We start from the raw sequence: 16,960 nt of genomic DNA on the forward strand, positions 1-16,960 counted from the left end.
TGTACTTTGTTTTTATTGCCTTGGCTCCAATCTCTATCAGTCTCTCTCATATTTGTGGATCAGCCCATATTTGTTCTTACACTGAATGTTGAACGCATTCAAGCTAATTATTGAAGATGAGAGATGGATCTAGGATGACTTGGGTGAAGTAGGGAAGAATGATTATTAAGTAGCGCTATGTCAAGTAGAATGGAGGAAAAGAATCTATATAGCTAATCCTAGCTAGATTGAGATTAAGGCTTAGTTAAGTTGTACGATATAGTCATGTAAATTGCATTCTTATCTTTATTGTCTTTGTCTGCATACATAATCTTTTCAGATTGTGTTGATATGATCTGTAACAGATCTACTTATCATTTGTATCAGTGCCGTGATTGCTTTTATCTGAAGTGTATTGTAATTACTTGGTGTATAGTTGTCTCCCTGTTGTAATGTGTTAAATTAGGCATAACTCATTCTCAAAGTACCTAATAATATAGAGCCAGTAGCATGATCGATAAGCAATTAACCATGATCATATTGTCAGCAACCAAAGTCTGGTTCATAAGTCATAACCAATGACAGCTTTTTGTGCAGAACTGGGAGCGCTTATTATGTATTTCAATTTTCAAGGACGTGAAATTATTTGTTAATTGCAGATATTGTTGGCAAATATAGAGCTTTCGGACTTTTGTGAGTCATGCTAGACATGAAATTTTCAATAAGCAATACAAAATGATCATCTAGTCATCAACCAAAGTCTGCTTCGTAACCAATACCAGCTTTTTGGTTCAAACCATGAGCATTATGATGCTTTCAATTTTCAATGTTGTGATGTTATTTTGTAAATTCCAGAATATTACTCATTGTATTCAGTTGTCATAGACAATAGAGGATAATGACACCTGGAAGAACTGATTCAACTGAAGGTGTCACATGGTCAACATAGGATTATTAAGGCTTTGTTTGATAAATTTTCTTCTTCTTCTTTAATGCTATTATAAAACAAAATACATGAGAAAAAAATAGGAGAAAAAAAAAAAGCAAAAAGAGGAAGTTTACCAAGCAACACCAAGTAAACCTAAATTTTGTATGTGTTTATCTTTATGTGTATATACCTTTTCTGATCACTGATACAATTGAACGTTTGAACCCACTCAATGCAATTGCTGGTCTTACTATTAAAGTGAAACATTAATGACACATACTGGTATACATATCATTTAAAGGATTCTGCAAAGACTACAGGATCAGGTTCATTAGTCTAATTAATACTTATAGGTGAATGCTGCATTCTTTTTTCTTTTGATCTGATGATCTCTAGTTAATTTAGTTCAATCTATTCAACTTTAATATTTTTTTTCACAACTTACTCCTTTTAGCATTGATCAATGAACACTTACCTATGAAAAATTTTATATAATCTTTATTGGTACAAGGTAGGACGATTTTCAAAGCAGCAAAGGAGAATACGGTAAAAGATACTTCTATTTTTTGGCTAGAAATCTCATTCTTAATTACTAAATATAAATGCTAAAATTATTGTTCCTATAATTAGATATAATTGAAAGTTTGACCCATGATTTATATCCTTGTGTCTGGTTTCATCATTTTAATTATCAGAAATTCACTTTTGTTGCAGTTTTCAACCTTATCTATATAATTTTTGTACACAACACTACAATTAGTTGATTCTTTTCTCCAGATTTCATACCTATGACTATGCAAGGCATTTTGTTAGTGCTTGTACTCGTATTCTTGGACTAGAGGGTACACCTGAAGGAGTCGAGGATCAGGGGAGGCTGACTCGAGTTGCTGCTGTATGTTTGCGTAGAACCTTGCCTTGTTTCTTAGACTTGCTCCTTACTTTTGGTGTTGCATCAAGCATGTTAAAACTAAACAGTTTCCACATTGAACAAATTTGTAGTTATTTTTTGGTACACTAATTATGATCCCTTTTCTTTTATATTGTTAGTTCCCTATTGGGATAGACTCTGATCGTTTCATAAGAGCACTAGAGGTCCCTCAAGTCCAGGATCATATCAAGGAATTAGAAGAGAGATTTTCTGGCCGAAAGGTAGATTTAGTCTTTACTTCATGATTTACTTCAATTTGAACAAATTTCACTTGGTTTATATTTATCTATACTCATAATATAGACCATGCAGAATTATTCTAGTCTTGCTATTTCTGAATTGTAGAACTGTTGATATTTAGTGACATGATTTCTATTTGAATCAATAAATAAGAATGCTTACTGATCTCGGTGATGTAGAACAAACAAGAACAAAGAACAAAATAAGGACCAATCCTTGAGAAAGAGAACTAATTCTCAAATTTTATTGATCTCATAAAATTGTCATAACAAAACTTGTCTAATAACAATAGAAACTCTAGGTTTATTTATAGAATTAGAAATCCCAATCACATTAGGATCTTAGTACCCTAATTCAATCCTAATTAGGAATTGAGGATCCCCAAACTATTTAGGAATTGAAGAATTCCAATTTAATTAGGAACCTAATCTAATTAGGATATACAATCATAAAAATCTCTAAGAATTCTTATTTTTTACATTTTTTTCTTGAAGTATGTACTCCTAAAATCTTTAGGAATATATTCTGCATCATTCCCCCTTGGTTGAAAAGAACTCGACTCGGTAGAGTTGACTTGTAAATAAGCATCCAAGAGAGAAGGATCTAAAGTCTGGAACTCCTCTTGTGTGATCAAAGTAGCATTAGAATCAGGACGGCTTTGCCATTTGACAAGAGATCTACGAAATCCACCTTGTGAGGAAGTAACAAGCTCATCATCAAGCATAGTGTCAATGATATCTCTAGGCTGAGGAAGTGATGGCGACTTTGGCACAAGCTGACCTACAGAAACACTAGAAGGCAAAATAGGAGGCTCAAAGGTGCCTCGATAAGGTGACAAGTCCTCCACGTTGAGAACAGGACTAATATTCATATATTTATGTAAGTCAAGTAAATATGCATTAGATCCAAGTTTTTGCAAAATGGAGAAAGGGCCAATGGCTCGAGCATGAAGTTTCTTAAGGGAATTTCTAGGAAATCTTTTAAGGCGAATACGAATCATGACATAATCACCAACATTGAATTCTTTATTCCTACGATGCACATTAGCAGCAAGTTTCTAATTTTCATTACTTAAAGCAATCTTTCGCTTGATTTTAGTATGCAAATCATGAATATGTTGAGCAAAAGATTCAGCAGGTTGAGAAACACAAATATCAGGTGGAAGAGGAGCAAGGTTAACTGGGGTACGGGGAGAATAGCCATGAAGAATCTCAAAAGGGCTTTTACCTGTGGAACGATTACTGAATTGTTATAGGCAAACTCTGCAATTGAAAGAACCAAATCCCAATTACCTTGCTTCTCTCCTACAAGACATCTAAGCAAATCACCCAAGCTACGATTCATAACTTCAGTTTGACCATCTGTTTAAGGGTAAAAAGCTGAAGAAAATTTCAATGTAGTGCCAAACAACTTCCAAAGTGTCTTCCAAAAATAACTAACAAACTTAACATCCCTATCAGACACTATAGAAGAAGGTAAACTATGCAATTTGACAACTTCCCTGAAGAACAATGCAGCTACATGTGAAGCATCACATATCTTGTTACATGGAATGAATGCGCCATTTTAGAAAACCTATCCACTACTACTAAGATAGAATCATGCCCTCTAGTTGTTTTAGGTAACTCAAGAACAAAATCCATACTCACATCTTTCCAAGGGGTATGTGGAACAGGAAGAGGAGTGTACAAACCAGTGTTATGTTTTTTAGCTTTAGCTAACTGATAGGTGCAACACTGTGAGACAATCCTAGCAATGTCTCTCTTCAATGAAGGCCAATAGAACCTATTCTCAACAAGAGCAATGGTCTTATCTTTTCCAAAATGTCCTGCTAATCCACTTGCATGCAATTCCCATACTAAAAATTCTATAAGTGAAGTACGAGGAATGCACAATTTAGTAGCTTAAGTAAATAATCATCATGAATAACAAAATCACGATGACTAGGTCATTTATAACTAGAGATTTTAGGTCAAAGATGTACTTGAAACTTTATAACATATAATGCACTTTGCAATGGACTTAATTATGCAATACCAGTTTTTCATTTTGGGCTGAGTCCCAAGTGATAAATTAATTGCTAGAAGATTAATTTAGTAGTGTTTTTATTTTGCATATGTATTTGGTGAGGTGTATGCATTTTACTTTATAAGTTGTGTTCTTTGTCACTTAAATAAAATTTTGAGCAACTTTGAATCTCTTATTTAGCCTTCGATGATTAAAAAAAAGAAAACAATCTTTGCAAATTAAGGTTTGGGTTCTTGTGAATGGTCAGTTATTTCAGTCCTTGTTGGTCTTAAAAATTTTGAACACTTGCAATGTGAGGACATGCATATTACTAATTGGCTTTTGGATAAAACATCCATTTATACATATGAAGCTGTGGGTTATCACTTATCACTAAAAGTCACTTGTTCTAATTTTTATGATGAAGAAGAAATTGATGGTAAATGTGGAAGAAATTGCTTAATTATTCCCCCAAGCTACTGAGAGTATATATGCTGTTAGATAAACTAAGTTTAGAAGGTTACACATTTACAGGACACAATTACAGACACTATTACAGCACACAATCACAATTAGCATTCTAAAACTCTCCCTTAAGCTGAAGCATGCATATCATACGTTTCTAGCTTATTACATATGTAATCAATATCAGAACATTTGACAGATTTAGTGAGCATGGTTGCTAACTGATTGTTTGAATTGACAAAACTAGTAGTAATATACAACATGACTCAACTTTCTGTTTGATAGAGTGACAATCCACCTCTATATATCTTGTTCTTTCATGAAAGGCTGAATTAGAGGCAATATGTAATGTTGCTTGATTATCACAAATTAACTTCATTTGTTGGATACCCCCACAATTCAATTCTTGAAGGAGTTGCTTCAACTAGATGAGCTCACAAGTTGTTGAGGCCATATATTGATATTCTGCTTCAACTACATCTTGCTTTTTACTTTTTCATGATATTAGAGTCCCTCCAATCAAAACACAATACGTGAAAGTAGAACGTTGATCAGAGGAAGTACTTGCCCAATTTGCATTAAAATAGCCAATAGCCTATGTGTGTCCCCTATCTTCATACAATAGATCTTGTCTTGGTTCTTCTTTGATATATCTAAGGATGTAGATTATTGCATCCCACTAGCTATTGCATGGAGTTTGGAGAAATTGACTTAACACGCTAACAACACAAGAAATATCTAGTCGAGTGATTATGAGATAATTGAGTTTTCCAACCAAATTCAATATCTTTCAAGATTCGTCAGGGGCTCTACCTACCCAGGAATAAGTTTGACATTTGGATTCATGGGAGTATCCATATGTTTGCAATCCAACATATCGGTTTCCTCCAGTAAATCTAGTTCAAACTTCTATTGTGAGATTACAATACCAATACTAGATTATTTCCCCAAATCTTTGGTACAAAAGTGATTGAAAAGATATTTTAGTTGAGAAATGCCATCATGATTATTGTTTGCTGCAACAATATCATCAACATCTGCCATCAAATAGATACATTTTCCATGAGAACTATGGCAATAAAATATTGAGTGTTTGCTTCACTTCAAATCATCCCAAACTTTTGGACAACAATATTGAACTATCCAAACCATGCTTTTGGACACTGCTTTAAACCATAAATGGATCGACATTGTCGTCAAACTAAGTCAGACTCCCTTTGAGTAACAAACCTTGGTAGTTGCTCCATATACACTTCTTTTGCTAACTCCCAATGTAAGAAAGCATTTTTGATATTAAATTGATGAAGACCAATGATATATAGTTTGTAGCCAATGAAATTAAAGGTGAACAAAAGCAATCTTTGTCATTGGAGAAAAGTATCACTATAGTTTAACCCAAAAACTTGTGTGTATCTTTTAGCAACAATATGAGTTTTTGGACAATCAATTTTTCCATAGGACCAACCTTGACTGTATAGATCTAGCGATAGCCAACAATAAAAAATCACAAGTATCATTAGAATGAAGAGTAGTTATTTTCTCAATCATAGCTTTTTGCCACCTGAGATGAGATAGAGCTTCAATAATGGTTTTTGGAGTTTAGATAGAAGACAAATTGCAATAATAGGGTGAAAACAAATGATGATAACATGAGAAATTATTAATGGGATAAGGTTTATGAGAAAAATGAGTACCTTTCTGAAGGGTACTGAAGGCGCAATTGTGGTTGGTGATGGTGATGATGTTGGCAACTAGAGCCTTTTTTGGACCTGCATCGTGAATATCATGAGCAATATCATTTTGGTTAGAAGAAATTTGGATGAGGTCGACAAAAGTAGACCTAAAGAGGATGAGAAGAGAGCCATCAGATGAGATATGTTGCAGAAAAATAAGGAACATGAAGAGACTTAGTGATATTATTTTGGTCGACTGAATTGGATGAAAAAATGGAGATGTCTCAAAAAGGTTACTTCGGCTGATATGAAATATTTGTTTGTGGTTGGTGAATAGTACTTATAAGATATAACCTTTTTGGAGGTGAGAGTATCCAAAAAAGACATAGATATCATAAAATTAATTTTAGGGTTTTCGTCGCATTTTCATTCTTATTTGAACAAAATAGGGCCTAAAGTTAATTGTAAAAATTATACTGAAAAATTAATTCTATATTCATCTAAATTAAGGTGAGTGAGATATAGAAATATCATAAAAATTTCAGATTCCATGTATACGAGAAAATTTTATAAACTTCTACCATAGGATATTAATTTTCTTTCTATTTCCTTCAGTAAATGAAATAGGCTACATGTGTATCTGAAGTTAACTGGTTTATGTTATGGCAGTTTACCTTTTCAGATCCTGCTAGTGTAATATGATGGCAATGTAGTGCTGCTGATTGTGATTTATTCTTTATTAGTTATTACCAGAGAAGTTGTAAAGAACTAATGGATAGGTTTTCATTAATCCACAAGAACATTTTATAATTCCTTGCCACTTTTGTTTTTTATAGCTGTAAACCTTGAATAGTTTACCGCTTCCATTGTTTTACAATTAAATATGTCAAGGCTCTTGGTTGGGAATCCTATATTGAAAAAATATGAAGTAAAAGGGTAATATATAAGTGGTTGGGTTGTAACATTAAATTGGCTAGTCATTTTAATGTGTAAAGCAATCTATTCACTTATATATACTCGAATTAAAATGAATTAAATTGTAATATGTCCAACACTCTCTAAATTTAACATTTTTTTTATTGGTTATATATTACTGATAATTTTCTTAATTAACAGGTAATGTTAGGTGTTGATCGACTTGATATGATTAAAGGAATTCCACAGAAGATACTTGCATTTGAAAAATTTCTGGAGGAAAACTCTCATTGGCGTGATAAAGTTGTTTTGCTGCAAATTGCGGTGCCAACACGTACTGATGTTCCTGAGTGTATGTTTCGTAACATGCTCATCTTTCCCTTAGTGTTATTATTACTATGTTGTTCGCATTAGAATCAGATGATCTTTGGGCTTGATTTTGTTTATGAAGCTTGAAGATTTGATTAGGATCTGCAAAAAAAAAAAGGATGTGTGTGTGTGCGTGTGTGGCCTTTTGGTCAATATAAGTATTTGTATTTGCATGGTAGGATGAAATTGTAACTGTAAGTGCTAGTCTTGCATCGCTAATGTAAACGTGGATTTTTATTATTATAGAAGTCTACTTTGTAAAGAGTTTTGTATAGAAAAGGTTTCCTAGTCTGTAAGGATTCGTAACTAGTATATATCTCTTATCTAATGTAGTATTCTTTGTATATAAATACTTATGTACTGTCATGTGGATTAACAAGAAAAAATAACTTTTCCTTCATGGTATCAGAGCCTTGAACAATTGCTCCCAAAAGTTTTTTTCTTCCCATTTTTTTCTCCGAAACTACTGTACCCTAGGAGAACTCAATAGAATTACCACAGTGTCTCATCGCCAGCCTTAGAAGGAGACCCAGATGCCGATCGACCATCCTTGAAAGTCAGGTGATTGGACTTGGAGCGAGTGGCCTTCACAAGCCACTTTTGCTTTATGGCCCCTGTTCGACGCGCCAGCTCGTCATCGTGCGTATGCTATCCTCCAGCAGCCACGCTTCGTTTCCCAGCATCACCTCGACTTGGTGACTCCATTCCCGTGGGTGGTTGTTCAGTTTGGGGTATTTTTTTTGGATCTCCAAGGTTCGAAATCTTCTAGCAGTTCTTTTTTTTTTTTTTTTTAATCCGTTTCAAGGAATCCCTTTGTTATCAAGTTTTCGTGTGTTTATTTGTTGATTGGGTAGTGTTGGTACTTGTTTTGTTGATACTTATTAAGTCTGCTTTGTTGAAAATTGGGACAGAATTTTATTATTTTATCTAATGGCAGACAATAAGGCTATTGTGTCTGATGTGATTTTAGTGATGACTAAGATCACGGAAAACAAACTTAATGGTTTAAATTGTTTAGAATCAAGTAAGACTGTTAATGTTTATTTACGAAGCATTGATAAGGATGATCACCTTACTATGGATCTACTCACCGATGATATAAGGCAGGCTTGGCTCAGGGAGGATGCTCGATTATTTTTGCAATTTTGAAATTCGATTCACAGTGAGGTAATCAGTCTAATTAATCACTACGAATTTGTTAAAGAATTAATAGATTACTTGAATTGTCTATATTTTGGTAAAGGAAATATTTTTCGTATTTATGATGTGTGCAAGGCATTCTATCGTGCTGAGAAACATGATAGGTCTCTCATGGCCTATTTTATGGATTTTAAATGGGTATATGAAGAGTTTAATGTTTTATTGCCTTTTAGCACTGATGTGAAAGTTTAGTAAGTACAACGAGAGCAAATGGCTATTATGAGTTTTCTTGCAGGCCTTCCTTCAGAGTATAAAACTGTTAAATCTCAGATTCTATCCAGTTCTGAGATTTGCTCCCTGCATGATACGTTCACACGTGTCCTTCGTATAGAAAGTACTCAATTTTCATAACAACCTGCCAATGGTGCCCTTGTTAGCTGTAATACAAATGGACAATAAGGTAATAGTGGAGGAACCAGAGGAGGAGGTGTAGGCAATAAAAATAATCAGCATAATAGGGAGGCGAATTCTAATCAAGACTCTGTTCCTATTCTTAGAACCGTTTTTAAGGCATTAGCTCATCCTGGTTGGCGTGCCTCTATGAAAGAGGAAATGAAAGCTTTAGATACTAATGGTACATGGGAATTGATGATTTTGCTTACTGGTAAGAAAGCAATTGATTGCAAATGGGTATTTACAGTAAAGGTAAACCCTGATGGTTCTGTAGCAAAATTAAAAGCCCGTCTTGTAGCCAAAAGATATACTTAGACATATGGAGTTGATTACTCTGATATTTTTCTCTTGTAACTAAACTTGCCTCTGTTCATATATTTATTTCTCTAGCAGCTACATATGATTGGCCTCTGTATCAGCTAGATATCAAGAATGCGTTTATTCATGGTGATCTTCAGGAGGAGGTGTATATGGAGCAACCTCCTGGGTTTGTTGCTCAGAGGGAGTTGGATAAAGTCTGTAGGCTTTGAAAATCTCTTTATGGCCGAAAACAAAGTCCTTGGGCTTGGTTTGGGAGATTCAGTGAAGTGGTATAAAGATATGGTCTAAAGAAGAGTAAGTGTGATCACTCAGTTTTCTATAAACAATTTGAAGCTGGTTTAATTTTGTTAGTAGTTTAGGTGAATGATATTGTTATCACAGGAAGTGATTCTGTTGGTAATTCATCCCTCATATCCTTCCTTCACCCAATTTCAGACAAAAGATTTGGGTTTATTGAAGTATTTCTTGGGTATTGAGGTTATGAGAAGTAAAAAATGTATTTTCTTGTCTCAGAGAAAGTATGCTATGGATTTATTGGCAAAAACAGGAAAATTGGGTGTTAAGCCTTGTAGTGCACCAATGACTCCAAATTTGCAACTTGTTGCAGAGGATGGTGAATTGTTTGATGATCTAAAAAAGTACAGGAGACTAGTAGGTAAATTGGACTACCTTACAGTAATTCATCCTGATATTGCATACTCAGTTAGTGTGGTGAGTCAGTTTATGATTTCCCCAACTGTTGTTCATTGGGAAGCATTAGGACAAATCTTGTTCTATTTGAAGGGAACTCCAGGACAAGACTTGTTATATAGTAATCATGGGCATTTGAATGTCGAATGTTTTTCAGATGTAGACTGAGCAGGATTTAAGGCTAATAGAAGGCCAACTACTGGGTATTGTGCATTTGTGGGAGGTAACTTGGTATTGTGGAGAAGTAGGAAGCAGAGTGTAGTCTCTCAATCTAGTGCTGAATCAGAATACAGAGTTATGGTATAATCAGTGTGTGAAATAATGTGGATACTTCAATTATTAGAAGAATTGGGCCTTAAGGTTTCTTTGCCCATACAATTATGGTGTGATAATTAAACTGCTCTCCATATTGCCTCTAATCCTGTGTTTCATGAACGGACCATAAACATTGAGAATAATTGTCACTTTGTTTGTGAAAAAATTCAATAAAAGATCATATCAACAGGACATGTTAAAATAGGAGAGGAGATATGTTTACAAAAGCTCTGAGTGGAGCTCGGGTTGATTACATTTGCAACAAGTTGGCATGATTAATACCTATGCTCCAACTTGAGGGAGAGTGTTATAGAAGTCTACTTTGTAAAGAGTTCTGTATAGAAAAGGTTTCCTAGTCTGTAAGGATTCCTAACTAGTAGATATCTCCTATCTAATGTAGTATTCTTTGTATATAAATACCTATGTACTGTCATGTGGATTAACAAGAAAAAATAACTTTTCCTTCATTTATCTTTCAAGAAAATTATGTATCAATTTATGTTTTTTTTCATCTACTCAGATCAAAAACTTACAAGCCAAGTTCATGAAATTGTTGGGCGCATTAATGGTAGATTTGGAACGTTGACTGCTGTTCCAATACATCATTTGGTATGTTTTTTACTGCTCAATTTGTTTCTTGATTATGAATTGTCCAGTATAAATATTGTTAACTTTACAAAATGTATTTTGAAGAATGTAATATTTTCTTTGTGTTCCAATGAATCTATGGGTTGAATGAGAGAATTTTCTTATTAGGGACAAATTATAATAAATAAACTTAAACTATAAATAGAAAATATTTTCTTGAACTACATAAATTTCCACTTCTAAGTAACAAAGTAAAATTATATGCGTTCAAATGAAAGAGGAGTTCAAATTTCAATAATTAAAAAAAAGGGTGGGCAACCAATATTTAGATCCAATAAAGAGCACAACGATTAGGGTATTTTTGTTCTGAGGTTAAAGAATCGGGAATTGATAATTACATTTTTAAAGATAATTAAGGGAATAAAATAAGGATTTGAAATTTCTATAAATTAAAAAAAGGGCAGCAACCGATATTTAGATCCAATGAAGAGCAAAACAATTAATGTTTGTTTTGAGGTAAAGTAATTAGGAGTTTACAATTACATTATTAATGTTTAAGGATGTAATAATTAAGTGATAAAACATAGGAATAAAAAGTTACAGCAGTGTCAATTAAATGTGTTTGTTATAAGGTCAAAAAAAAACAAGGTGAATGTTTTAATTATATATTTATTTATTATTTTAATTGTGATAAATAATAATATAATTAGATAAATATATTTTTTTCTCCCCCTCCACTCTTTCCTCCCTTTTAACTTGGGGGATAGAGTTAAAAAAAATACACTACAAAGGTTAGCTTTTGAACCCCTTAAAAAGAGGTTAAAGAGGGATAAGTGCTACCCTGTAACCTATCTGCCTTACTCTTAACCCCCTTTACCCTTAAAACATGTGCACACTTAGGATAGAAATCTAAATCTTTTTTCATAGCCCTAGATCCAAAGAAATAACATCTTGATTTGAAGAATGTTGCATATTTCTTATGCATTAGCTTCATTTATAATATAATTATATTGATAATTGTTGGTTTATTTTTGAATTCGCATAAAATTTTTATTAGAATTATGAACAATAACTTTTTAGGTAGATATTATTTTGACACCATTAAAATACAATCACATCTCTAAGTGTACATTTGGTATCATTGTAAGTTTTCTGTTTTTCGTTTTTTAAAAACAGTAAAAACTGAAAACTGTTTATAATTTTTTAGTTTTTGTTTTTCAAAAACTGTTGTTATCAAAATTCTTTTAAAATTTCTTCAAAAAAAAAAAAATCTTTTGAATTTTTTTGTGTCATTGTAGAAAAATACCCATATATTTTTTACACAATTTAAAAAAATATATGTTACAAATGCATCAATTTCATTATATTTTAAAGTATTATTAAAAATAAAGGAATTATAAAAAAAATTAATTAATGAATTATATTCATAATTTTTATAGAAGTCAATTAGAAACCATTATCTTATTGCTATAACTATTAAATAATACATATGAGTTCAGAGAAATCTAAAAAAAATTATCTAAAAAACAATTGTTGTATACTAATGGAGGAGTGGGCACGTGGGCATTACAGATAAAAACTAAAATGAAGAAAACACTTTCTCTGGTTTCAAGCTTTTGTTTCCATGTTCAAAAACAAACATGAAAAAAAAAATTAAAAAAAATATAATAAAACATAATGCATAACCGAACAAGTTTTCAATGTTTTTAAAAGAAAAAACAAAGCCGTAAACAAGAAGTGATCCTGAACGGACCCTAAGTAAATAAGAATTTAAGATAATTAACATGCATTATAATAGGGTGGACAGTGGCAGATGTACTACCACAAATGGGAGGGTCAATTGACCTCTCTTTTTTTAAAAAAAAAAAAAAATTACTCTTTATGTGTATATATTTGCTAAATTAACCCCTAATAGATTTAATTATTGAAGCATCTTTTTTAATGACAAATGCATTTCTGCAAATGGGAGGTCAATTGACCCCTTTTTTTTATTAAAAACTCTTGACCCCTGAAAAAAAAAATTATATATTGCACCCAGATTTTTTTTTATTTTTTGGGGATATGCCACAGAGGGTGGATGTGTTAAATAGTGAGAAAAGGCACTCTTAAACAGAAAAATAAGGTTAATTTCACCGATTGTTATTGAACTTATTTGTAATTTCAGCATAATTACTAAGTTTCAAATTGTATAAAGAAAATAATAATAATAATTCAATGGGGTCATTGTTTCCAAATTTTTGTAGAGATTTTGCTAAATTTTTTATGTCTTAACTTAGTAAAAAGGCCTTTTGTTAGCCTATTTTTGAATTGTAAAAACCATAAAAAAAACAATTTGAATAAAATAGAAAGACAATAACAAGCGGGTCAATTAAACAAACCCCTTAAGATTTATTAATGAACCAACATGTTAGTCCTTAACTATAAAATTATGTACTTTTCTTCTATAATTTATTCTCTGATGTATTAATTAAATTATAATTTGGTACCTAAAATTTAATATTTAGTTGCACTTTAGTCCTTTAATTATTATTTTGGAAAAACACTTTAGTCCCACAAAATCAATTTTCACTAATGGATAGTATAACTGAAGTGTTAATTTTGAAACTACAGGGACCAAAGTGTTTTTTGAGGTAAACCTTATGGGGTTTTTTGTAATTAACCCATTAAAAAAAAAAAACTATGTGTCGAGCATTAAATAAATCATTCACAAATCATTTGGGTAGTAGTCTGGTGGTTGAATGCTTATTTCATGGTATAGGAGATTAGGGTTAAATTCCTTCTAAATATTTCTAATATACAAAAAAGAAATATTTGTTACAAATTTTTTAAAGTTGAGACAAAATAAGAAAAATAATAAAAAGGTGAGAAAAGGAGAAAAGTGATTAATGTAGGTTGTAATACATTAGAGGAGATAAAATAAGTGATGTGTTTTCATTGCAGACAATATTAAATTTTGAAAGTTTATGTTGAGAAAGAAAGGCAATTTCAAAACAAAATAATGTTTGGGGGATCTTGTAGGTGGAAGACAATAGTACATCTATCCCTTCCATCTTTATTGATAATTTTGAGTTTTTAGAATCTATAAACAAAGTTTCTTTAGATAAGGATAATGTCATATATGTACAATGCACAAGAAGGAAAGGGCATAAGAAGAGTCGGCAATCTTAGAGAGGTCTCATGTCACATGGTGGGAGACTGGGAGTAATAGTTCTGTCAAAGAAATCCTAGTAATGATGGAATGGAATTGTTTATGCATTTTGGAATAATTGAGAAATGAGAATTCAATTTAAGTTTAATGTATTATTTTTTTATTTTATTTGTATGGTACATAACATACATGTTAATATTCATGGATTCATACTTTTCTTTGCGTTCCCAATCCGTATGTATGAGCAGGACTCCTACTTTTTTTTTTGGCTGTAGTAGATAAATAGAAAGAGATATTAGAGAGAAAATGTGGTAGCAAAAATGAGCAAAAGCCTCAGCCTCCCTAAATGAAAAATGTGAAGGTGTGATTTTATGATGAGGGTGGTGGGCTATAATCCAATAAGGTAATCTCAAAATCTTAGGACTATTTACTTGTAGAAAACAGTTTTCTGTTTTTCATTTTTCATTTTCTAAGAAAACTTCAGTTTTCATTTTCTATGGAAAATTAAGAAAAAATATAGAAAACGTGTTTACCTGCAAATAATAGACAACTATTTTCTAATTTAAAAAAAAAAATTGTTTGTATCTTCCATAATTAAAAAAATAAATCATTGTAAAATATATTTAAAAATTTATTTTATTTAAAAATTTTTTAATATGTGTTATTCATTTATTTTATAATAATATGATTTATATTTATCATTATGAATAATTATAGTTTAATTTTGGTTATAAAAGTCATTGTTTTCCATTTGAAAAACAGTTGAAAACATAATTTTTGTTATAAAGGAAAATAGTGGAAAACACCTTAAAGTTGTTTCCAAATCCTAATTAAATTTTAGAAAACTGGTTTTCTAGTTCTCCATTTGGAAAACTGGCACATGTGGTTATGAAACTTCGTTTTTCAATTTTCTTAGAAAACTTTTGTAGAAAACTACCCGAGTTTCTTAGAAGTGAGCAGGCCCTTAATTTTTTTTTTTTTTATTCACAAATAAGAAGACAACGCAAATCTTATAGCACGCATGGTCAGCATTTGAGCCCATTAGAAATGATTAGAGTTATGGATTCTCCTTAACACGGTCTACTGTGAGCCAAGGAAGAACTCTTCTAATTATGTCATTAACATAAAATATTTTTAAAAAATTGCCACTATTTGAGAATTGATTTCTTAGTTTTAATTGTTGTATAGTCTCTTAAATAATTAACTATGCATATCAATTAAATATTGCTACATGATATATGTAATTGTTGAGAAATTTCACGTTAAAAATATACATAGTGAAAGAGTATGATATAAATGGTGGAGTTGTCACATTAAATTGGCTAATTATTTTGATGTGTAAGCAGCTTCATTTCTTATATATGCTCGTATTAAAAATGAATTAATAAATAATATGTAATATACCCAACATTCTCTCCGAATTTAACATAATATTAAAGTTCGGATTGAGTTGTAAGTTTCAACTGCCCATAAGATTATATAAGTGGGCTTATATTGAGTTATTACCAGTGTAGTCAAAAGCGCTTGCAAAAGTGCAACGAAGAAATAGGAAAGCACTTTTACATATGCTAAACAAAGCGCATTTAGTAAAGCAAAGGCTTTTTGTGCTTAAAGTGCAAAGTACAAAAAAAGTGCAAAGTGCAAAGAGCCTTAACTTCAAAGCTAATATTGGAAGATGTTGAGACTGAAATGGATCTTATTTTGGAGATGAGGATGAAAGTGTTGAGGACTTTGATGGGAAATCTAGTGAATATCTCTAGGTTATGATTGAATTTGAATGATAAAAGCTTTTGGATGTTTGATGACTTTTTTTAAGAGTTTCAATTTTATATAGAGGATTGTATTTTCTTTGCATATTATTTTATTAGTTAACTTTTAATAATTTTGTAATTCCTTCGTTGAAGCAAGCGCTTTTTTTGTGCTTTGAGCGATTGGGTGATGCATCGCTTTGAGTGCGTCTTCTACTTTTAACTACCTTGGTTAATACTAATTAAGTGACAACTATGTGGTCGCACTTAAATAGAGTATTGGGGAAATCTCACATTGAAAATATACATAGTGAAAGTGCACAATCTAAATGGTTGAATTGAATTTGTAACATTAAATTGGCTATTCATTTTGATGTGTAAGTAGCCGAATCACTTACATATGCTCATATTAAAAATAAATTAATATGTAATATGTCTAGCACTCTTTTTGAGTTTAACAATAATAATATTAGAAATATTTTATTAGCACTAGAGAAATATAATAACTAGTAGAAATAATTCCTTATGTTGGACATAGCAAATCATAACATTAGAAATTGTAAGATATTTTGGGGTGTGTTCTTATAAAATTCCGAATTATTGTGAATTATGACCAATATTAGGAGCATTATTTTGTATTTCAAAGCTTAATTGATATAGTATAGGAAGATGGAATTTAGGAATTATATTCATTTTAAAATTAAAAATTTAGAGTTTTATTATTTAGGTATTTTATTATTATTTTAGTTTAAGTTTAATTAGAATTCTTAATTAGTATTGGATTAGTATTTTATTATTTTAGGGTTTTTTTTTCTAATCGTAATGTAATTAGGATTGCAAAACTTTATAAATAAGACCTAGGGTTTGTACATAATTAGATTTAGTTATTATGATATTATTGACAATTAAACAAAGTAATATGTGAATCTCACCATAAATCCCTTAATATTGTGTTTCTAATTCTAATGTAATTGGGATTAAAACCCTTTATAAATAGGATCTAGGGTTTGTGCATAATTAGATTTAATTATTATGATATTGTTGACAATTAAA

At 31.4% G+C, this 16,960-nt stretch overlaps 1 protein-coding gene across 7 annotated transcripts in view; it reads left to right on the forward strand.

Moving 5' to 3' along the window:
• The window catches only part of LOC110642955 (alpha,alpha-trehalose-phosphate synthase [UDP-forming] 1), a 44,878-nt gene that overhangs the window by 19,030 nt on the left and 8,888 nt on the right, over nt 1-16,960 (forward strand). For all 7 annotated transcript variants that reach the window (XM_058145561.1, XM_058145556.1, XM_021795161.2 and 4 more), the window contains 4 exons: nt 1,685-1,799; nt 1,955-2,056; nt 7,337-7,487; nt 10,944-11,032. In XM_058145561.1, coding sequence (XP_058001544.1) covers nt 1,685-1,799; nt 1,955-2,056; nt 7,337-7,487; nt 10,944-11,032 — 457 coding nt within the window. The remainder of the gene's footprint in view (nt 1-1,684; nt 1,800-1,954; nt 2,057-7,336; nt 7,488-10,943; nt 11,033-16,960) is intronic.

This window comes from Hevea brasiliensis, chromosome 4 (genome assembly GCF_030052815.1).
Source record: "Hevea brasiliensis isolate MT/VB/25A 57/8 chromosome 4, ASM3005281v1, whole genome shotgun sequence".
NCBI lineage: Eukaryota > Viridiplantae > Streptophyta > Magnoliopsida > Malpighiales > Euphorbiaceae > Hevea > Hevea brasiliensis.